The 24,334-nt window shown below is 39.9% G+C and overlaps 1 protein-coding gene across 1 annotated transcript; it reads right to left on the bottom strand.

Annotated features, from left to right (window-relative positions):
- Window positions 1-512: 512 nt before the first annotated feature.
- rspry1 (ring finger and SPRY domain containing 1) lies at window positions 513-21,298 on the bottom strand. Its single transcript, XM_050073397.1, has 15 exons — window positions 20,892-21,298; window positions 19,742-20,365; window positions 15,102-15,154; window positions 11,905-12,017; window positions 10,796-10,922; window positions 10,275-10,333; window positions 6,848-6,914; window positions 6,122-6,253; window positions 5,871-5,986; window positions 5,630-5,773; window positions 5,424-5,535; window positions 5,018-5,120; window positions 4,666-4,818; window positions 3,171-3,275; window positions 513-3,026 (listed from the first exon to the last, which is right to left on the bottom strand). The coding sequence occupies exons 2-15, from the start codon at window positions 20,137-20,139 to the stop codon at window positions 2,930-2,932; spliced, it is 1,779 nt and encodes a 592-aa protein (XP_049929354.1). The 5' UTR covers window positions 20,140-20,365; window positions 20,892-21,298; the 3' UTR covers window positions 513-2,929.
- Between the last annotated feature and the right edge of the window lie 3,036 nt (window positions 21,299-24,334).

The raw sequence follows: 24,334 nt of genomic DNA, 5'->3' as shown, positions 1-24,334 counted from the left end.
CAAATTAATCCTTTTAAATGCCAAAGCCACATAATGACACAAACAAAGTGATTGAGGAACTGGTACACAAGCAGCTTCTGTGTTCAGTGATGTTAAATCACTGTCTGACATTAAGGTAAAGCAGTGAAAATACTTTCGATATAGAATACACTTAAACTGACAATGATTTTTTTTTATGTGGGATGGTTTTTTTAAGGTGGTTAAAATATGTTTTGTTGCAGACTCCTCCACAGCAGGACTCCAGCCTACATCTACTACTGTGGGCTTGCCGACTGACATCTATTGTTTGTACAATACTGTCTATGGATAAGTACCACAAACAACCCCACTTTAAAAAAAACAACAAACATCTGAAATATCACATATAAACACATTTTGTTTACTTGCACGTGTTACCAAGTCTTTCTGTAATAACAAATGGAAAGCTAATGTTAAATATCAGATTGTTTTCACTTCGGTTTTTGAGACAAAGAGAAAATTTTACGTGTAAATAAACAATCATACAAAAAATATATATCACATGAACATACATTTATTACAAATATCACAATCCAGGAAACAACAACGCTTCAATCACATCTTTGGGAACTCTGGGGCAAAATTCCTTTATAGATGTTTTAAATACAACCCACAACTTATTCTTTACAGTCTTGAACTTCATCTCCAATCGCAGAGACAAATGTGTAATTTCTCTCACCTGCATGTACAGTATAAGGTGCTCCAGGAAATACAAGATAGCAAACAGTGACCAGACCAGTCTTTTGTCCGACTGAGAGAGACGCATGTTACCTTTTCGATATCATGTTAGTATCATCTGAATGATTTTACAGATCCTGTTCAAGCAATTTGGTAGAGTAGTAACTCTTTCATAAATAATTTGACCAAAATAAATTTAAAATTATATAGTGCATCCATTTATTCTAATTGTACAAATAGATTCTATTGAGTCCTAATTTGTCACCTGTTCCAAAAATACAAATGTCATTCAGTCAACCCAGAGATGCTTCAAGTAAAGGATGGACAGAAAGACAGAGAGGAAACATGAGGTTCCTTTAAAGACAGAGGGAGAAAGATGGAAAATGGCTAAATGAGAGCAAAGGTGTGCTATGTTACATAAAGCACAAAGAGGGAAACCACAATTTACCCATTCTGAAAGATAAATTGGAAGATGCACCTCCAATCTGACAAACTTGTTCTTACAAGATCAATTCTGTATGCTGTGATTTGTAGCAAGTGAAACATAAATACATTTTTCCCCCTGTACTGAAACATACACTCTCTCGGTCATTTCACTGTGTTGTGGGTACTGTAGTTTCTTTGCTAATTCATATCAAATATTACACTGCCAAATCAGACCCAAAATAACCCAGGGATATTTAGTAAACTGATACTGAGGAAAAACGATTCACTTAAACATGTCACATTTGTTTTGAACAATTTAATAATCGGCTAATACAACACTGTCAATCAACAAAACCTGTTGTATCTCTCAACCAAGTTTCTACATCAGCATTCACCATCATTTATAAAACAAAATTAAATCACATCTTGAGGATTGAAAATAGTCGTCTTCATTCAGACGCATGTGTTTGTCATTACAAACAAAAATTAAGACATATTTACTCATGCTGCCCCTCAGTTGAGCTTGACTCATGGTGTAGCTGCATTACAAGTTGTTGCCGAATTGTTAGCACCAATCAAGCAATCCCAGATAAACTCAGAAGGTGGCGGTGGAAATTAGGTTGTTTACTTCCCCCTCACTGGCTCTTCAAACATAAGCACTTATGATTAGGGAGAAAACGTGATTTCATTTAAAGACAGGCTTTCTGCAAATTCTAATCTCTGTATCTATTTGTTGTGGTTGTTACATACATGACTGAGACTGAGGAAATATCAACATCTGAGCTAAGACAAAACAACACAAAAAGCAGCAGGGTCAGGTGAGCTTAAAATATCAGTCACTTCAGATTCAAGTCACTTTTTTTTTTTTTTTTCTTTTTTTAATGGGCTGTAAAACAAGAATTTTGTCATTAACATTCTCTGTCGGGAGACAGCTGAATTGCTTTTTTAAATTTGCTTTTGTAAACCAAATCAGAAAACTGAATTCTAGCAATAATTTTGCAACTTTAAAGCTTTCTGACACAAAGAGAAAAGTCTGACATTTTACCTTAAGATGTATTTTTCCCAATGGCAAACCCTACCAGTGGGGGATCAATCAGTACAGACAGTAAAGCTGACCAAAAAACTAGATATAACTTTGAGAAAGAAGAATGAAAATGCTACCTCGAGAACATCATAGGTCGCATATTTATACCCAAAAACATGAAATGAGATTCATCTCAAATGTATCTGTACCTTGGGTTTAATACTGTACTACAGGCTGTTTTTCTTTTCTGCTACCCAGCCCTTTCAGATCTGCAGACATGTGCATGACGATGATGGGATTAAATAGTAGTAGCATCTAGGCTGAAAGCGCAGTGGGATCCTCGTATCATAGAAAGGATGTCTGATAACTACGCAGGGGCTTGCAGATAAGAGGTTGGTTCCGGTCTGTAATCTCATTGAATTGTTTCTGCTCCTCACTTCTGCTCTTTTTGTCTGAAGTACACACTGTTGGTAGAAAGTTGATGATTCTTGGCCCAGTGTCTGCAGTGAGTTGTCAGAAGGATACAAAAGAGGAGATGGAGGTAAATGGGAGAAAGCTCCTGGGGATCCAGCTGTGGTTTAAATTCCCCTCCTCTCATCTCCTCTTTTTCTTCTCTTCACCCCTCCATCGTCGCCTCCTCTTACCAGAAGTCACAGTTCTGGTATCATCACAACATTGTGGCACCGTCCTCACAGCCCCGCTGGGTGAGAGGGGATTAGAGGAGGAGGAGGAGGCTGTAGGGCTTGTGTGCCTCTCCGTATTGGAGAAGGGGCAGGAGGTTTGTCAGGAGACATGTGCAATGAGTCTGACGCGGGTCTGGATGTCCTGGCGGCACAAGGGGCACGTCTCTAACTGTAAGGCACACTCCATACACATACCACTGGAGGAAGATGGGGAGGGGCAACATACATGAAGATTTTATTATCCATTCATAGAAAATGCCAGACAGAAGGGAAAGGGCCTATGATATATTTAAACTGTCTAAATAGTTTGGAACTTTTAAGCATTGTTTGTGCACACATACCCATGTCCACAGGGCCGCAGCTCCGTGTCAGCCATGACATCACAACACAGCGTGCAGCAGTTGTCTCGGATGCTAACCTGCTTTAGTAAGGCCAGACGCCGGTGTCTGTGAAACACACACATGCAAACACACACAGACTTGTATTTAAAGCAGCTTTTTCTGTGCACAGTGATGAAAACTAGGCACGGTAAATCAACTTGATGTACTTGCACTGTGGCAGGTCTGAATTTGAACAAATTACACTGGCCTCTTACTAATGTAAATAAATATTTATGGCAAGTGAAACAACTTAATTTCAAAGCTTTGACAACTGAACTTCCAAATACAGGATGTAGGCGAGTGATGTATTGCAGTATCTTTACTGTTGGCGCCATCATGAATCTAAAAGCACAATACTGTAATTTTACCAAGCTGCCAAAATAGCCCAACATGTATGTATTTATGCTCATTTATCAATTTAACATTAATTTGTTAACTGTGTGTTAGGCTTGTGCGATGTTAGGGTATTAAGGCATACCACAGTATTCAGAAATCCAGACAGTAAGACTTTTCAATAATGTCAAAAATACAAATGCTTCTCTTTCTATCAAACACATATTGAGATGCTGTATTAACAGTGTATTGTATGTAGTGCACACTATGCTTCACTACAGGTCAGTGTCTACAGATGGAAAAGGCAGGTGAACTGACTGCCAGTGGTGGATAATGTTACAGGACTGTAAACAACTACAATAGCAGACAGACACACATCTAACTTGATGAATTAAGGATTTATTTCAACCAAACCTTAGTTGGTGATTGTTGGAACAGTGGACTAACTAAACGGCTAACAAAACGAAGTGGGATTTGGAGAGCGGTTCCATCCAATAACACAACCCTGAAATAAATTCTTTCTTTGTCAAGATTATAATGTCCAGGTTTTTGTTGACACTGCGTTAAAGAGTTCTTGATTCAGCAAAGGGAATTTTTCAGGTTGTGCTGTTGCACGGGATTGCCACAGATCTGAGTCAACAACTTTCTGACAGCCAACACAATCTGATCATTTTGAGCTTCACAAAGATGTTATTCATTTGAGTAATAAGAAGTGTTGATAGGTGCATTAAATTTTGGTGCTACAGAGTATCATTGCATGATTTCCTAGAAACCCTAAACTGAATAGAGCCATAATTAAGTGCCTGCCAAAAGACAGGCCTGCTGCTCTAATCGATATTAACAAAGTCCTTTTACTAGTGCATGCATTTATGAAACGTCTAAACAGCGGCTTTAATGTGCCCAACAAATTAATGAGATGAAAATACTCTCTGTACACTGTAGAAATCCAAAAGATGAGTCATTTTCTATCATGCCATACCTACGTGTTGGATGCTGTATGCAAACAAATGATTCACTAGTCAGAGGACAGCTGGTTAAGACAACAGATTGCATACTGGTGCCTTTCCAAATGCTCAGAGCGTAGTATATTTTAGACACTTAAAGGACCAGCATCATTTTTTACCTGGGTAGGATGATCTTTTCACTGGGGAGCAGTGAAGCGAAGTCATTGAAGGTGCTGAACTTGACAGAAGGTGGGTGACGGAAAGGCTTGGCCCCAAAGTTAAACTCACACTGCTGGTATGACATAAAGCTGGCTGCCGCAAAGAAACCGGACCTGACGGACACAGAAGGGAAAGATAGGGGTTAATTTGAGAAGGGGACAGAAGAAAGAAGATCCATATACAGGAAAGAAGGGAGGAAGAAGGGAAAAAAGACAAAGTTCATGGGGGAGAACAATCATTGAAACTAGTGTCATAGAACAAAAACCATAGAAAAAAAAGACATTAAGGAGATGACAGCGTGTGTGGACTTACGTGGCTGAGGAGAAGACCTGTTTCTCTGGTGGCAGCTGATGTCCATTCAGATAGAAGATCATCTGCTTCTTGCTGAGGTCCAACAGGAAGCCGATGGCATCTCCTAAACAGGGCATGGGATACAGCAGAGTTTAATCTTGGCGTGCTATTGTTACCATTATCTGATAGTCCATGTGGGAGGTAAATCGGTGCCTGAATGCAGGCGGTGACAATAGTGCGTGGGTGCTAAAAATCACAAAACACTCCAGAGACACTAAAAACAATAAAGCAATTTCTAAACAAATGAGTCTGACATTTAAATGCGTGGTGTCCCCTCCTACTGTTCAGACTGACAATGAACTTTGTTTGAAGTGTGTGGTTGAGAAACAGAAAAAATAGTAGTGCTGTGTCTGTGCGTAGTGCATACCCTCCTTCCAGCAGGGGTGAGAGTGAGGTTTACTGCGAGCGTTGTACCAGATGAGCTGCCTGCAGCCATCATACGCACATGAGTATTCATCGTCTCCAATCCCATAACCCTCCTGTAACACACATACACACATAAAAAAAACGCTCAAATGTGTGACTACACAGAATTTGTAAAAGCTCAACGGTGCAGAAACTGAAGATGAGTACATGGTTGAGGAACTTGCTGTCCTTGGTGGCCCATCCGATTTGCATCACGCCTGATGTAATGACCGTCACCTCGTAGTACCAAACGCCTGAATCCACGCAGAATGTACAACGCACGCTCTCAAAGGACGAGGCATCGCATCGTGCCTGAGGAGGGGAGCATTTTATAATGAACGCTTGTGAGAAACATTTCTATCAAGCAAATGAGTTGATCTGTTACTGTTCATTCTTGAATAAAACTAACCTCTAGTCCGGTGGGGGAGATCTTGAGGTACTCGCTGACATCGTTGCTGTTGAGCATGGCATTGATATTGGTAAGGTTGACCTTCTCGTAGGTAAACTGACGACCGTCCTTTAGGACTGTATGGAGGACGACACAGTAAATATTATCACATTTATTTATTCAGCAACTCATGCAGACAAATACCTAATCAAAGATATTGTATCATGCGGCCCTACACAAACATACAATGTTGAAAACTCGGGGCTACTCACACAGGTTGTCGAGGCTCCACTGTGAGCAAAATCCGACCTGCCTCTTCAGGTAGTCAGGATGCTCTGCCCACGATTCCAGAACAGCGAGTCGATTGCTGATGCACGACTCAGACACTGTCAGTTTGTTCTCACCTGAGGGCAAGAAGATGCACCAGGCATGTGTGTTTAAACGGTCCAACAAATCTCAAAATAAAACTGTGTCTTCAGTGAAATCTGTTTTGAAAGGCCCATGTGGGGGAGGCAATGTTTGGATTAAGAGTAAAGGCCAGTTCAAAAAAATCACAACAAGTTGGTGTGAAACATTGTAGAAAAAAGTTGCAGAAATGTAATATAAACCGATGGATACAGTTGGCTGGTGGGGACTACTGGGAACATAAGTATTCAAATGCTTCAGCACCACAATTTTGCATTAGCAACCAATCAGCATTTCACATATTGGTTTGGACATGAACATTGGAGGAACAGCACATCTCTGTCTCGACCTCACAGCATAATATTTCATATGCCAATGCAAACAAACCACCGCCAGAGAAGTAGCAGAAAGCAGAGGTTAAGACACTGGACATGCCTGTTGTCATGGCAATGCAGGTCTCTTTGCTAATTCCTTTGATAAGGTCACATTATATCTCATTTTGGTGCTCTTTTGAAAGGTAGTTACTAATTTTCACCTGTCTCATAATGAATCTTTAATATGAATTGGCAATAAAATATAATGAGTGAACCTACTGGTCTGGGAGAACTTCTCCAAAGCAATGAGAGCAAACAGCATGACAGTAGGGTGGGCCTCAGAGCTCTGGAGGGAGATTTACAGAGAAGAAAGAAAAGAAATGGTTATCAGTTTGTGCTCTCATTCAGGATATTATTTTGACCACCTAGAAACATTTCCTTTCACACAAACATACAATTACAATACACATATCATACAACTATGCCCTTTTTATTTCAAAATGTTTTATATTAAGGTATTGTAAGAAAGTAAGAGAGAGAAAAGATGACGAACGGATGGTAGAGATGAGGAGGGCTACTAATCGAAATTGTCTGCATTAAATTTATTGCATAATAGTCTATAAAGGAGTGCCAAGGTTTTTGGAACCTTTTCAAGGAGCCCCTTGACATTGCATCTGACTGTTTTTTTAGTTTGAGAACTGACATTGCCTCATGAATCCAGTGTGACTGAGATGGAGGGGTGGGGGATTTCCAGCTAAGAAGAATAAACCAGTGGACTAGTAATGTTGAGAATGCTATTAGATCTGACTGATGTCTGGATATCCCGCTGTTGCTAGGGACAACCCCAAATGTTACAATGACAGGATCTGGGTCAACATTGTTTTGTTTTTACATAAGTAGGAGAACGTGTTAAAAATCTCTAACCAGTATCCGTACAATTTTGGACATGTTCAAAAGGTATGGTCTGGAAGCAGGGACCTGATGGCATCTTATACGCTTTGGGTCTGAACCAGGGTATATCTAGGCCAGTTTGGCTTTACAGAGGTGCAGGCGGTTAAGTACCTTATACTGCAACAATCCGGGTCTGACACGGATTGCGGTTGTATGTGTTTTTTTGATAGCTCTTTGCCAGGTTTCCTCAGAGAACTCAGTGGCCAAGTCCTCCCCCACTCTGCTTTCAGATATAACTAGACCTTTTGTTATGATGTCACAGTGAGCATGCTTCCAGCAGCATGCTAACACAGGTTCGATGAAACAAAGGGGGTTGAGGGTTTTGCAATTGACAGCTATGTCAAAATTTCACAATGACTTCACTTTACTTTACTGACTATAAACCTTTCACTATTCCAACCTTTCAGAATAAACTCTGCTGAGAACATTTGCCCGCAAACATCTGTTAGCTCCAGCATGACTTAGAAGTCCTTTACAGTCATGTACATAAAATGTATCCACTAGACATATTTCGGTACTCACTCTTCCTTTCTATACAAAGTCTTCCGCAACACTTGTTGCAACTACTTCATATTACAGACATTGTCAGAGGCAAAACTGAAAGGCTTTTCCTTAGAGACAGTTTTATAGTGTTTTTCCACTAAAGTTTTTAACTGCCTTTTATTGAATCACTATAAAACAATTCAATATGGCTCTGACAAAGCCCATCAACGAGGGTGGATTAGAAAACAATGAGGTTCTTGTCTGATGACTAATAAAAATAATGTGAGAAGTAATAATAGAGTGGTGAAAAACAGATACTCCTGGTTGGACATCAAATGATTTTCCAAATAACTTCCAATTCCACAAATTTGGAAGTCATTTATAAAAACTACCAACTGACTTTCCACTATCGATCATTTGAAGCTTATTGATATCTTAACGCTGCATTTACAGTCAATATCTCGTCTAATCTTTGTATAGCATGAAGCAGGATACAACAACGTTTTTGATTGGGTTTAGGCTTTTTGTAAATGAAAAAGTAGCTTGGCTGCTGATGTATCACAAGAAAAGTGATGACCCCTCCAACACAACATCCACCACTAACATGCCCAGGGCTCGACAGTGCGAGCGTTTCACTCACATTTGCGACTAAAAATAGGTGTGTGCTAACTGTAAAAAATATTTAGGGGCACGTGTTCGCATAAAAAAATCAGCCGATGCAGCCTATATTTTTGTCAATAAAAAAATATGATAATCTAACTGCAAATGTTGAAGGAACTCCAGCCGCCTTCCCTCTTCCCTCTTCCCTGTGTGACACGGTCAAGAAACACACCGCCCGCGGAAGCGCCGAGAAGTGAAGCCAGTTTCCTTTCGGCGCCCATGTTAACCGATTGTGTCATCCACACCGGCCGCACCACGCAGCTCTGCCGCTGTGCCGGATTAACTGGTGTTGAATCAACTGGTAATAAAAACCTGAATGCATCCAAAATGTGAGCGGGTTGATATGTTAAAGTCACACGATTTAAGTCTATAGGCTACAATACTAACGTTAGCGACACACCGCTGCTAAATGAATGCCTTCGCTGCTGCTACTTCAAAACATTTTTGCAAATGCACCACCACTCTGAGACATCTGTGCACTTGCACAGCGCAGCAGCCAGTATAGTGAGGAGAGCAGCGGTGAGGGGAGTGGGGGAAGGCTCCTATTTAGGGATGCACTGAATATATTCGGCCGAATATTGCAAAAAAACACACATTCGGTATTCGGTGGAATAAGTGAAAAACAAGGCCGAATAATAGCAGCGTGTTTTGATAACGCAATCAAACAGCGTGCGGTGACGGACAGAGTAAAATACGGCAGTGTGGCGATAAACAGTAACGGCGAATCCCACCGGTTGTGGGTTGAACGGGGGTCACAGACACGGACAGGAATACGTATTCCTGTCAAATACGGCGGCGCATTATAACGGCTTACCGGCGAAGAAGTCTGGCTCCAGGTGAATAACTTGTTGTCATGACTGCCCAAAAGCACCTGAACAGCTGAGCCATGGGGGCACACAGTATGTGGTGTATCAGAGGAGAAACTTTAGGGACTGTTCGTTACTTATGAAGGGACTGTCAGGGGAGGAGGGTGGCTGGTTGATTTTTATTTCATTTATTTATTTTGATCCACCCTATGTTAATCACTTATTGATGCTGTTTTTGAAGTATGAAAAAGTCAATAAGTAATTTATTCCATTGAAATATCATTGATGTATTATAGAAAAGTGATTTATCTTTTTATAAATGACAAAAGGCACATCTGCCACAGAACCATGATACTTTCACTGGTATTGTACCATGGGTCCCAGTTGAGGGATGAGGAAACACTGAACATTATAGGCTATAAGATAATCATATTGCAAAGATAATATATATAAGATCACATTAAAGACCAAATTAAATTTCAATATTTGTTCAAAACTTGATGATTTTACCTTTCTGTACATTTTGTATACAAATTCATTAAATAATTTTGCTTGTAAATGTCTATTTGCATCACGTTTATTATGGAAAACACATTATTTGATCAATTTACATTGTGCCCCTGAAGTTCTTTGTGCGCTCCTTACTTTTTCAACTTAGGCGCACATGTGCTCCTTGGGAAAAAAGTTAGCGTCAAGCCCTGATGCCCTAAATAAAAATCAAGTAATTTAATCTTACACCTTTCCACAAAATTATTCATAGACATGCAGACTAGTGAGTGAGTGAGTGAGTGAGTGTGTTGGCTCACCAGGCTCTCTAGAAGGTACTCAAGGGTTCCAGGGCTCAACAATCCAATACTAGCTGGACCTTAAAAAACAAAACAAAACATTGTGTAAATAGCTTAATATCACAAGGACAAAGTATAAGACTAGGTGTTCAGAAAGTGACTGTGTTTTCCTAACTTTGAGGGAAGCTGCTTATTGATTCCAAGAATACTGAATGACTGAGCTAAACAAGTCTCAACTGACCATTCAGTGTACCACCAAACTGCACACTTAAAGACACAAACACCCTCCATGACTCTGTCTTACTCTGGTTAAAGTAACAATAACAGTAAAATTACCTCCAAACAAAACTTACCTTTTACTAAAGGATAAGTACTTGAGCAAAGGTTAATGTAAAGTCCTTGCAGGTTGATTAACATGCAGCCTTTTTGTGTCTTATAATCATTTGTTTGTAGTGAGCTTGAATGTCAAGTTCATAATAAGTTAATAACAAGACTACTGACTCAAGGATTATAAATATCACATTTGTAAATGTGTACTGTACCAGCCAGTTTCTCTGCCAGGCATCCTAGGACAGCTGTGGTGTTTCTGTGTTTAGCAGGGTTTAAAGCGTCCTGTCGTGCTACAGCCGAACTCAGACTCAACATGTCAGACAGTTTCTGGAGAGCATCCTGGAGAGAGGAGATGGAGCAGTTCACTCTAATGAGAGTCACATACACACAGTTCCTATCAAACAATCAAAAAGTTGAAGAGGAATGAGGGATGAATTATTACAGTTTCAATCACATGTTCTCAAAACCAATGACACATGACTGTGATTTTCAAATGCCCCCAAAGAAGTCAAGATACAAACTAATTCAGTTTAGTGTGGGAAAAATACAACTACTGCCAGCGGAGAAGACAGAGGTGATTCTCTGGACCAACAGCTGGTAAAGAAAACCATGTCCAGTAAAGTAAATTTACGTTATTAACAGGGCCAAAGTGTCACTGATGCAGCACCAACCAGGATCAGACAATATCATTCAACAGCTGAGCTGTAGTGCCAACAGTATCATACTTGCAGTTCAAGTCCAGCCAGTGCTACTTTAATGCACCACCTGCAGGCAAGGAGTGTTTTTATTCCTGTTTGTAGCTGCTGTGTGTTCGAAGCTTTATATTTTATATTTTAAACCTGCAAAATGTGTTTTGTTAGGTGGACATTTCTGTTGAATAATGGAGAAAGAACAGAGTTCATACTGCTCGGGGTGTCATAGTATGTCCTTTGTCCTCAGGTTACATTGGATCGAGAAGCAGGGGGTCCTAACCAGATTTTATTTGTCCAAAGGAGAAAAAAGGAGGTGGTGTGGGACAGAGGGGGTGGACAGCAGAGGCCAAATGAAAACATGATTCAATTACAAGCCAGTTCCTTGAGGTGTTAAAAATTGAGGACCACAGCAATTCACTAATCACACACAATCACCAGAATACAGAAAAAAACATAGGAAAGAGGAAGACAACGATTTGTTTTCTAATTAGAGCTGCAGACGCAAAGAGAGGGGCCAGGGCTGGGTCTGGCTTTGCTCGGTTCTGGGATAAGAAAATTCTAGGCAAAGGGTCAGATTATTTTAAATGCATTACCCCGAATGACTCTGTACACACACGTAAGCCACTAACCTTGGTGGGCAGGGGACACTCATCCAATAGAAGGGTGATCACTGCAGGGCCAAGCGGATCGTCCAATGGGATCACTCGAATCAGAGACTGGACAACCTCCAGCCAACCGTCATCTGGGGGAGAAGAGAGGAAAAGATTAATTTGAGACTCGATGGATTAAATTTATCTGACCATTCAGATGTTTCTCCTCCTTGGTCCTGTTTGGCTCCCTTGTTTGTGTTGGTTATGTTCTCTAATTATACTAACACAAATTACACAAAAATACAGGAATTGCCATAATTAGTCCCAATGACACCAGATTACTCAAAGATAATTGACATGTGCCGAAATCACTTTGTGAGACAGGCTCCAGCATTATGAGTATCAGGTGCAGCATAAATACTAAAACGTCCATTTCCTGTCCATTAGATGACTCAGTAAGAAACACTCTCTCTCTCACACACAAGCTATCACTTATAACAGCGCCAGCCAACTGGCTGATGAATAATGTAACATCATGGCACATGTCAAACAGAAAGTGACTGGCTGGCTGACTGACTTGCTGCTTGGCTGCCTTCAGGGTTCAATATCTGCAAGCTAATACCCGACTTGGCTGTTGTCAAACCACACAACACCACGCCATGTGAGCATCAAACACCATATGTGCATGACACAAGGATCAAACACAAGAATTCATCGGCATACACACAAATACACAGCATGAGAGCATCATTCGCCATATGCACAAGAAGCAAACTCACACAAACATCAACTTAAGCTTTAAATAGACAAAAACCGGACTAAGAATCAGACCTGTAAGTTACTATCAAACTAGGGCTGCACAGTATATCCATATTATATTGATACTGTGATATATGACGAGACATCATCTTTGATTTTAGATACAGTAATATCATATTATGGCAAAAATATTGCCTTTTCCTGGTTTTAAAGGGTGCCTCATAGTAAGGCGACAATTTTCTGAACTCACCAAACTGTTATAGCTAGAGCTGACCCATATGCTTCGAAGCTTCAATAGCTGCCATGGTAACTGACATCCAAATAAGTGTTTGACAGGGGTGCAAAATCATTAGGGGTAAACCCTCTGGGAGCGTCCAGGGGCATGCCCCTCCAGGAAGATGTTTTTTTTTTATTCTCAAGCTTCACAATGTAGATTTGCAGTTGATTACAGGATGGGGACATAGGGAAAAATTCGGCCTATAATAATGTTATGTTACTGCTACAAAAGTAATGTAAGGGGGACATCAATTCAAGGCACTTAAAGAAAAGCAGTCAAGAGTGTTCAGGTCTGGTTGCAAAATTGAATTTAGGTAAATTGTATGACACTGCAGCTAAAAAAAATAATGTGGTTCTGCTCTTTATAGCTATAGCAACTTCTGTTTAGTCAATTAGAAGACAGGGCATAGAAATGTTATAACGTTAATAAATTGATTCCACAACCACTACAACGACAACAAGAACTGCGACAAGGTAATTTTAATTTCCCTCCTGTTATTTTCAGTGAGCCTGGCATCTGTCCCCTTCTCAGGCAACATAATTAGGCTACTGTAACAAGCATAGTGTTTAACTACACCATAAGTAATGCAGGTCCAATTTAGTTAACTATGTACATTTTTTCATTTATTTTGAAACATGTAAACATTCAACTGTGTCTTGTTGGCCATTTCTTACTGTAAGAGTTAGCACACGCAAATACTGGCATTTTGTCAATACATAACAAAAATAAATAACACAGGCAAGCAGAGATAGTGAGTTAATTGTTTTTGTTATTTAACTCCCTTGTGACTCTGTCCTCACAGACCCCCCCACACCAAATCTCACAATTGACCTATTTTGGATTCAAAACAGTGATTTTTTTCCAATTTTAATATTGAAGCTTTGAAAATTCACATTATCCCCGAGGATTTGAAGCCCCTAAAATGGTATTTGGGACAGTCCAGGACAGTTCTGGCTATATTATTTGCCTTTACACACTTAGCCATTATATACATGTTACTTATATATCCAAAATCTCATTGTGTAAATATTTTGTGAAAGCACCAATAGTCAACGCTACAATATCACTGCAATATAGACACTGAGGTTTTTGGTCAACAACATTGTGATGTTTGCTTTTCTCCACATCCCCCAGCCCTCTGTCAAACTAAGAATACAGCAATTCTATTACATTTCATTCACTTGCTGCACAAACTAGCAAAAATATCCACCTGGAACATTCACAATAAAATATTTAAATTCTATTTAGATGCAGAATCGGGGTAGTAATATAAAGTAGTGATCAACACATGATTCCTGCAGTGTGACTCGTGACTTGTTCTTTCCCCAGGTGATGTAACGTACCCCGGGGCTGGGCCAGTGGGTGTGTCACAGAAACGCTGAGGCAGCAATATTACCGTGGGATTGTCAGCAGCAGACAGGTGGTGTCGCAGCCCCCTTCAGTGAACATTTCTCCATTATCAACCTCATTCAAACCCACCCAGCTTTTCTGCACATGATCTGTACATTTCTGTTCTCAAAGCTGCGTTTCTTCTTAATGACAGAACACAGCTTAACCCAAACCAAACCAAATATGCTCACTGTTAAGTGCTTTGAACAACACACGTTTCAATGACTGAAATATATGTACATGTTGTGGAGAGAGTGGCTTGAATGAGGTGTCAAAGTCGCTAAGTAGGAAAATCTGTCACAGAACAGAGGAGGAGCACTGCGACTGTCTGCTGCTTACAAAGCTGCTGTAATATCATTGCCTCAGCAGTTCTCAAAAACAACCCACCAGCTCAGCCTGAGGGGGATGGGACAACATATTCAGAAGAGACCTGTTCAAAACCCTGGGACTCTTCCCTCATCAGTCAGTAGAAATAATGAATACCGTGGATAATTTGTGAAACCCCTTAACTGTACAGCTACACTGCAGTTCAAAGTTTTATTTCAATCCGTAGAAACTCTGTTAGAAGAGTTGTGCACATGATGAAGAGCCAAACAAGGAAAGGTTTCAATATTACCCCCCTCACCTTATTACTGTTACTGATTAGAGCTAATGTTCCTAAAGTTTCCCATTTTATAACCTCTGATCCTCTCGTTTCAAATACACAAAAAGTGCTTTTAAGTCCCATTGCTTAGGGTATTCTGTACAAGACAAAGTACTTATACTAAGTCCACGTGCACTGTGTGAATGTGTGTTTTAATTTTTTCCTTACCTGTCTCTGCCATCTCGTGCAAAGTGATCATGGAGTAAGGGGGCTCTTGGTCACTGAAAGACAAAAGTTTGGACAGAATGTGACAATAGCCTGCTTCTTACTTCTTCATTTCACCTGAATGCTATACATCAAAAACTCTGCTCTATATTTTGTGATAAATGTGTTTATTTATGTGCATACTTTGAACAAACAGAGGTGGTGCTTCTCATTAAGATTATTCAATCAGCAAGTAAGCTGTGAATCACTGCATCTGAAATATTACAAACAAATGATTCATGCTTTTGTGTCTCTCTGCGACTGCAGTAATGGCCATGGCCATGGTAACATTACTATGTTACCACACAGCGAGGTTGAGGCAAGCGTAAAGGATTTACTTCAGTAGGTGTTGTTTTTGATGCTGCTGCTATGACTGTTGCTTGTTGGGACTCATCCCAAGCTGAAAAATGCTTTCCTTTTGACAGCCATAACTTCGGCCAGCTTCATACTCAAATTGCCAACACAACTTCAACTGCTTTCATTTACAAATCAAACTGTAAACAAATTCTTGGAAATGTACATGCATGTTTCATACAGGCCTTCAAAGTATAAAAAAGACAGTTTTTCAAGATGCAACATTTATCAGTATTCTCATAAAATGAAATATTTTGCTGCATCTTGCAACCACTGTTAGATTTTAGGATCTTGACACACAGATGGGGAATGATATTAGAGGACCAGCCTCCAAGGCAATTCTATTAGAGGTGCAACTGAATATTTTATTTACTATCTATCAATCAATCAATCAATCAATCAATCAATCAATCAGCTGGTTGCTTTTTTGATTGATAGAATAATCATTTTGGCTATACATAGTCAAATTATTAAAAGTGTTTTCAAATCTCTCATTTTGCCTCAACAATAACAAAAAAAATAAATACTTTTTCTACAACAGTAAAAACAGATAAAATCTGAAAAGTCACATTTAAAGAGATGAAACCAGCTATGTATTCATATTAAGGCAGGAAGTGAGATGTTAGCATTTACCATAATCTTTCGATAACAGTTCCTCCTGGTCCCCAAAGAAATGTAACTACATGCAAGCAGCATTTTTAGAATACCTTTACTAGCACACTAGTGTGTTCACGTGTGCTAAGGACCACTGCATGCAAACCTTCTCCATTGCATTAGTGTAACAACAGCCACAAATACTAAACCTCAACCTTAAAATGCAGTTATTAATTAACAGAGCTGGGTCAACTTTTCTTGTACCAGTCTTGCTTAATGGTAAACTACAGATCAACTCCGTGGGAAAAAAATGCGCTGGAGTAAATGTTAATGAAGTGGAGAGAAAAATCTCTAACTGACAAATAAATGATGTAGGTTGTTCAAGAAGTGGCTGGATCAGACAGAGAGTATGCTGAAAAAGAGGAGATCAAACGATCATAAAATTTACAGGCCATGGTGAAGACAGTGGCCTGTTTCTGTCAACTATAGCTTAACTAGAATTCGTAAACACACATTTGCATAAATGGTCAAACTAGTGAAAAGCTACAGGGGTATGTGAAAGACGACTCTGGAGAGGAACTTTGAGTCTGGACTGTTGTACTCAAAGGAACAGTCATGTAAAGATATACAGAAGACTCAACACTAAGCCAGGACATAAGAGATGCTTTGGTGACCTGGTTCGTGGAAGAGACTGAAAATTGTGTCTTATTAAGGCAGACGTTGCGCTAGACTTTTTCGTCGCTTGTCATTTTGACCGACAGGGTCATAAAAATCTGGTCATAATCTATTTTTACTGGTCATTTTAATTTTCGTTTTTAAATGATAATAAAGATATTCAAAGACATTTAGTTTTCAATCGTTCGTTTTTAATAAATCCAACAAGCAAGTTATAAAGTGTGCATTAATAAGGACATGAACGAAAAGATGAACAGTCACATCCACACACCGCAGCACTTCAGTTCGGCGTTTGGTCTATTTTTCACGCGAGCCGCGAGCGCTTCTGTCAAGCTGGATAGAGCGGATTGTACCAAACAGGAAGTCGGACACAGAAAAAACGAGAGAATCCGGCCAATTTTCAAAATAAAATAACAGCACGCACTGAGGAATGTGAGGAGAAAATACCGTGTTTATAATTCAAAATAACACAACAGTGCATAACCGAACACATTTTTCAATACCATAATCACTTTATTACAATTTTAATTTTGTGTCACTGAGCCTACAGACATAACTACATGAATAAAATGGTCAGAACAATATGCCCTATTCATTCAGTGTTTATCCAACACGCTCAATACATGAACATGCAATGACAAATTATCATTAACTTATTACGTTATAAAAAACGATTAAAATATGGCCTTACCCATGTTATGACCTGTTGAAGTGAAAAAACGAGTACTGACGGGAACAGACGAGTGGAGTCGATGTTTAACAAGCGCGGAGAGCGCAGGAGAAATGCTCTGCCTGTGTGGACAGTCAAGTGCCTGCGAGTATACTCACAGGACTTCTGCGGCACTATCGCATCTGGTGTGTCCAGGCCGTTATGTCAGCAACGCCATATGAAGCAGATGAATTACTTTTTCTCTGCAGTGTGAAAATGGCAGCCACTTAAACCACTAACTGTGCACTCCGCCGCCAAGTGGGCAGGGGTGGTAATTGCAACCGGTCAAAATGACCGACGGCCTTCAGATTTTCCGGTCATTGTAGTAAAAAACCGGTCAATATCGACAACCGAGAATATCCGGTTAACACGACCCCTGTATTAAGGCAGGCTGAGAGGAGATAGGCATACAACGTGTCTGCTGCTGCTAGGACCAGACTAATATCCAGACAACCAAAGCAGACTTCACTACCTCTAATTTACATGGCCCTTTTTCAATGTTCATATTTTCATCTTTAATGAAAATTAGATATCCCCTGAACACACTCATTCAGCTCATACTTTGTTCTCAAAGCCAGCCAAACTAATGCTGATGAAATTGCTGAAAACACCAAAGCGTCACACGGAATGGCTTTTCTCCAGAGATAGCTCAGTGGAAGAGGAGGATAAGAAAGTGTTTCAGCATCTACGCAGGCAACACAAATCTTGTTACATCATTGCAGCAAGTCATCACTACATCAGGAGAGGAAACACAGTACATAAAGGAAACTGACTTGCACAAAGTTCTCTCTGAGGAGTTGTAACTGTTTGAAGCCACAGGTAAATACCAAAGGCCTGTGGCAGCTGCTTAGACCACTTAATACCATTCAAGACACCTTTGAAAAGAATAAGCAAGGTTTTCAGTCTGTTGACAGTATATTACTGATATAAAGAACCAGCCAACTGTAGCACACACTCAAAATAAATAATAAAGATAACTTATGATGTAATAACAGTTCTGTTTTACTTTGTAGTTTATGTGCATAAAGACAGACATCATATAGCCATTACTTTTACAGTGTGGCCCAATATGACTTTTTTGTCAAAGTTGTAGCCTTTACATTTCTATGTTTTAGGCAGGCTACTTTGTGATGCTTTACTAAAACACTGCACTATTATACTTGTAGGAACCTCAAGAAAACACAACCCTTGTTTAGATTACAAAGACGATGTTGAGAAAAGACAGGAAGTGTAATTTTTGTGCAGCTGTTTCACCTTGTTGCTCTACAGTAAAAACATCAAAGGGTGAAACAGTGATATGATCGTAGATATATTTTTTAAAAGTGAAGTTTGATACCCATAACACTGTCAGCCAGACAGGTGTGACCTAGTCAGCACAATCAACAATTTACAACAGCACAATATGGAGAGTGAATTTAACAGCAATCATTGCAGTGTTCTGACCAGACTCCACAATGTTATTCATTAGTTGATATTTCAGCTACTACTTAAGTTGGTTCACATGCTGTATTGCCAGTTTTCCTAAATGAAACTTATTAAGTGAACACAGAACATCTTTGTGATTTTCAATGTAGGATTCCTTTAAGTCCCCATTTAAAACATATAAACAGTTTACAAACATTTACTAAATGATTAATGAATCATCAGTTAAATGTTCATAAACTGCTTACGAATGCTAATTAGGGGGACTTAAAGTGCTGTAGGGACTTCTGCCCAAAATTTTGTACTGTGCTGTTTGTTCCACATAAAACACACAGGACTTTGTCATCTCAAAGGCGTGTCTTCACTGTGTACCCACTACTCCTTCGAACAGTCATGCATGTGATGTTTGTGTCAACAAAACAACCCTCATGTGATGCTTCTGTTGGAAGACGTTCATGTCTATGATTTTTCTGAGTCTAGTGGGCATGAGTTTAACTGAGCTTGAGTTTCATGGTTAGCTAATGCGGAGTGGGTGATATAGTTGCTCTAGTTGATCAAACTATGAAAACAAAAAATAGGATAAAGAAGATCTAAGTGTGCCATGCTAAAACACACTTGTTTCCAGGGCACTGTAGCTGCACTACTGCTGCTCCACATCTAATTACTACTGCCTCTGGTGCTAAAGTATCTTAACGTAAATGACATTAATAGTTTTTGGTATTGGCTGAACTCAGCTGACACCTTTACTTAACTATAGAAAAACTAATTTTTAAAACTGCACAGACCACCCTGACACTTCCTCCCATCATCATGTCAATCCTTATAATATCACTACTCTTATTAGACTTACTTGTCTACAAGTGTCCTGATGACAGCCAATGTGTCCAGCACCAGGCCATCCACATTCTGCTTCTTCCTTCTTGGCTCATGGGGCCCTCGCCCTCTGCGTGGAGGCCTCACTGGGTCCCTGGGTCGACTGCTCCGCGCTTCTACAGTATCAACACCCACGCCTGTACCGTGATCCACCCGCCTAGCTTGTCCTCGGGTTGCCCTCGAAGATCCATGGTGATGATCCTCCAAGTCACTATCCTCCCGGCACACACAGCTGTTACCCATGGTTCCTGTGCCGGAGACCACACTGGCAAGGGTCTCCCAGAATGGAGAAAGGGAGTTTGAGGAGGAAAGGAAGAGCAGAACCCGTGCAAGGCTCCTGCAAGCACAAAAAGTGATCCAGGTGGCTACTATCATATCATTTGAAGAGCTTGTTTTTGGGGGATTCTTGTCCCAGTGAGCTGGGTGGGGTCAGCGTGAATGATCATAGTGTTGCCAAGCAGAGATGTGGGCTTGGTTTAGGAGTAATAATACAGTGCTGGTTAAATGGACCAGGAGGGGTCAAGTGAAGCAAGAAAAAAAACCTCTGAGCATCATAGACAGCCCAAGGCTCGGGTCCGGTTCTTTTCCAGGGCTTGCATGGCTGTGGAAACAACACAGAACCGAAAAAGTGAAATTCAATCCCTGAAGTTAGATTGGTCAGAGCTGTACATTTATCTGTCTAACAGCTTATCATGTTCTGCCAGCAGCAAAGCTTAAAACTAGCTGAGATGACACACCCCATGAGATCAGTATCGAGTCTGAAAGAGATAAAATAGTGAAAACTGTAAATAAAATCTGCATTAGCCATCTAGCTTTTTATCTCTCAAGCAAAGTAGCTACTATACGATACCTGTTACAATCTAGAGTTGTACGTTACTGTGTACTATGTAGACAGCCACAGTAACAGTTGTATCAATACTGAGCTCATCTTGTCCTAACTGACTGAGACATTTTAGTATTGTTGACAAACAGGAGATTTTCAGTTAGCTGGCTAGCGTGTTAGCCACCCACCGAGCAGGCACTGTTACATTTAGCAGTTCCAAATGAAAACCAAGTCTCACAAACTCGCACCTATCATTTCGTTATTAAACTATAACATGTCATTTTCAGCCGAAACGCATACTTACGTTGTTATCGCTTGAAAAACAGCACCACTCAAACTCAGTCGAGCCAGACCGAAGTAGTTAACAGAACAGACAGCTAATTAGCCAGCTACGTTGTGCTGAAGCTAACCAGCTAGCCGTTAGCCCGGTTAGCTAGACACCACTCTGATCCTACTGTCAAACTACACAAGTTAGCTAACGTGAGTAGCATTGAACTACGCGTGGTCCTAAAACGCCGGTGAAGCCTGGCACATTTATAAGACCCGTCTATATCTCTCAACACACCTTCACTGAACTCTAAAACAGTACATTCATGTGACGGCCAGCTAACACCTCGTACACATTTTAACGACGCTACACCGCTAGCTGTTTGCTAAGTTCCGTAGCGTCTGCGGCTAAAAGATTGGACATCATCAGCTGTGGCTGCGGAGGCGCGGCTGACAGAGGAGGAGGAGGAGGCAGGGAGGAGGGTTTCTGTTGAACACAGCGTAGACACACAGCTGAGACCGCAGTTTCCCTTTTGTTATAAATAAAATCGTGCCTTCTCCTTTTTTTTCATTACCCATGACGTATTACAAACCCCGCGGAATCGCTTTAGAAATAACTGTTTTTTGTTTTGTTCATTATATTTACGTAGCACGTATGTAGGCTATTGTTTTATGACAAGCGACAATAAAAGCAACAAGTTGTAACAATAAAATTACATCAGATGAAAATACATACAATAGCATAAAGAAGTATTTACATTAGACTACAGTATCAACACCAAGTAAAATTATTTAATGTGAGAAAATAAATGCTATCAAAAACAGAAATTGGGTGAAAATGCCAAAAAGCCACAAGGCGACTGGATGCCCTGAAGGCAAACTTTCCCACAGTACTTAAACGCAATCAAAGTCACAAGATTAAAAAAACAAAAACAAAACAATCACACAATCACATTGGCGAGCTACAGCAATACAATACAGACTATATATGATGTTATCTTGCATTGGGGATTGTTTTATTGTTTGTTTAAAGGGGAACTACATTCATTTCCAAAATTCATACGTTATTCCTGTCGTCTAAGACAGTCCAAAAAGATTAGTTAACATGAACAACTCTCTCCAAAATCCAAAAACTAGAGTGCTAAAACTCAAATTTGTGATGTCATGGGGTATAAAGTCTGGAGCTGCTCCACAGACAATAGATTGGGAAAAATGTATAACACTGAGAGCACCCAGGGGAGTGTTCTGAATATGGACTGAATCACCGTGATGTCATGGTAACAACAAGAATTACTTTTGGGTATAACTGGCAACTGGTAACAGTTACAGTCATATGTAAAATCATCAAACGTGTTGATTTCTGTTGTCATTTTTAGCTGTAACTGTAACATTTAACAATATATATAGTTAAACACCGTTGTCGTGTTGACCTGACGTCTCTGCTGTGCTTAAATAATGTATTTTGTTGCTTTGCTATCATTTTTGATAAATCTACTAGCATGGAAGCAGAGCAATGTACTGCTGAGGATGGCCGCAGTAAAATCTATTGAAACCACCTAAAAATCAATATCAGTGTGAGCATATGGTATATTTGAATGTTTGCTACGCTTACCTTACACACTAACTAACTGAGGCAGTGATAGACCAGCAACTCCAGTGTTCTGCTAAGTAAAATTATTGTTCTTGTTAATGGAGTCTGATGTGATAACAGCGTCAATTACCTGTTGGAAAAGACTGTCTGACAGCAGGGTAAAGCAGTGAAAATGTTCTAAATATAGCATTCACTTTAACTGATAGTTTTTTTTTTTTTGCATGGGCCTTTGGGTAATAAAGATTAACTGAGGCAGCATTTGCTCAGCGCTGTTTCATTTTATATTCATGACATGGGAGTTTTCTACCTGGAAGTTATTGTAAATAAACATTTTGATTTGGTTTATACAGGTACATTTTCTGTTTCAGAACTGAGAACAGTACAAGGAAATAAAGCTCATTTGGGTATACAAAGAAAACAAGCTCTCTGTGGGTCCACAAAATCAGACTCCCATTCACTGTCTGTGGAGCAGTTTCAGACTTTATACTTGATGACATCACAAGTTTGAGACTTTGCTGGTTTCTGGCTTTGAGAAAGAGTAGCTCGTCTTCCAAATATTGATTGACCTTTTCAAGGCAATGCAAATAACATATTGGAAATGTTAATTTAGGTGGTGCTTCCCTTTCAGAGGAAATTTAATGGGACAACTGAATACAACAGAGAGGAACTGTAGGTAGGTAGGCCCAGGTTCAAGTTTCAGTCTGTGGTACATTTTTACTAAGTGAGCGTTCACAATAAGCATATGCCCAAAACAAATAACTTCTCTTAAAGATTAAACAATGAATCACCTCACAGGCTCTGAGCAGTTAACACAATGTTGTAACAAAAGGATCTTAGTTTATTATCAAAGAGGATAGTTGTGCATGTGGTGCACAGGTATTCTTCAGTCAAGCACTTAGATGGTGTGCTGCAAATTGGGACAGTCATACACCTTGCTTCGGTCTAAGGCGGTGTTTAAGGAGTTGTCACGATACATCCCACTCTTGCTGAGTTCCTCAGTGAATCTTTGTGATTTAGGGTGGAAAGTACACGGTGAGCTTTCAAAGGTTGGAGGGCGAAGACCGTAATCACGGGAGGTGGTCCTGTACAATGGATTCTGAGGCTTTGCCCACAGCACTGGCACTGCATCTTTAACTGCTGGAGTCATCATGCAGGAGAAAACTGGGTTTCCAGGGTTGGCACATGGTTTTGTAGTTTCTACCTGATGTTCTTGAGAGGATGCCATCACTGCAGTGCCTGCAAATAGAAACTGGTATCAGAATTCACAAACCAAAGTTACACACAATCAGGCTTATTTTAAATAAATGTCTACAATAAAACTGGCTGGTGCAGGAATTCTTTCCTATTTTGTTTACCCATTGGCAACATTAACATCATACAGGCCAAATGAGAGCTTCCCAGCTATCTTTGATGCAACTATCTTTGGATAGTTTCAAATAGAATTGCAATATATACTTAAAGCTGATTTTTCTTATTGAGTAGGGTGAAGTCAGGTAATTTCAGACATCAAGTAAAATGGGACAAATTAGGTTTAACATCTTGGGCTCTTTATGTATTAGCAGCCAGGCACTGAACATGGGGTTGCATTGTTTTTACAAATGTCCATTGAAGCAATGAAGCAATCATTTTTATCTGTCTGAGATGTGGGCAGAGCAAAGAGTCAAAAAAATTACTGCTGCCAGAACTTGCACGTGGCATGTTGATTTTCTCTTTTTGGTAATCACAGTGCTGCAGCTAAAAAAAAAATAAGGGTATAACAACAAAAAATGTTGTAGGATGCTGCATTTTATTAAGAATTAAGACAAAGACGGTATACTTTATTAATCCCCTAGGGGAAATTCAAGTTGTTTTTTCTTTTTACTCTGTTGTCATATACACACAGGCCCGAA

The sequence above is a fragment of the Epinephelus moara genome, chromosome 20, assembly GCF_006386435.1.
Source record: "Epinephelus moara isolate mb chromosome 20, YSFRI_EMoa_1.0, whole genome shotgun sequence".
NCBI classification, from domain to species: Eukaryota; Metazoa; Chordata; class Actinopteri; order Perciformes; family Serranidae; genus Epinephelus; species Epinephelus moara.
This window is presented reverse-complemented; position numbering and strand designations above follow the sequence as displayed.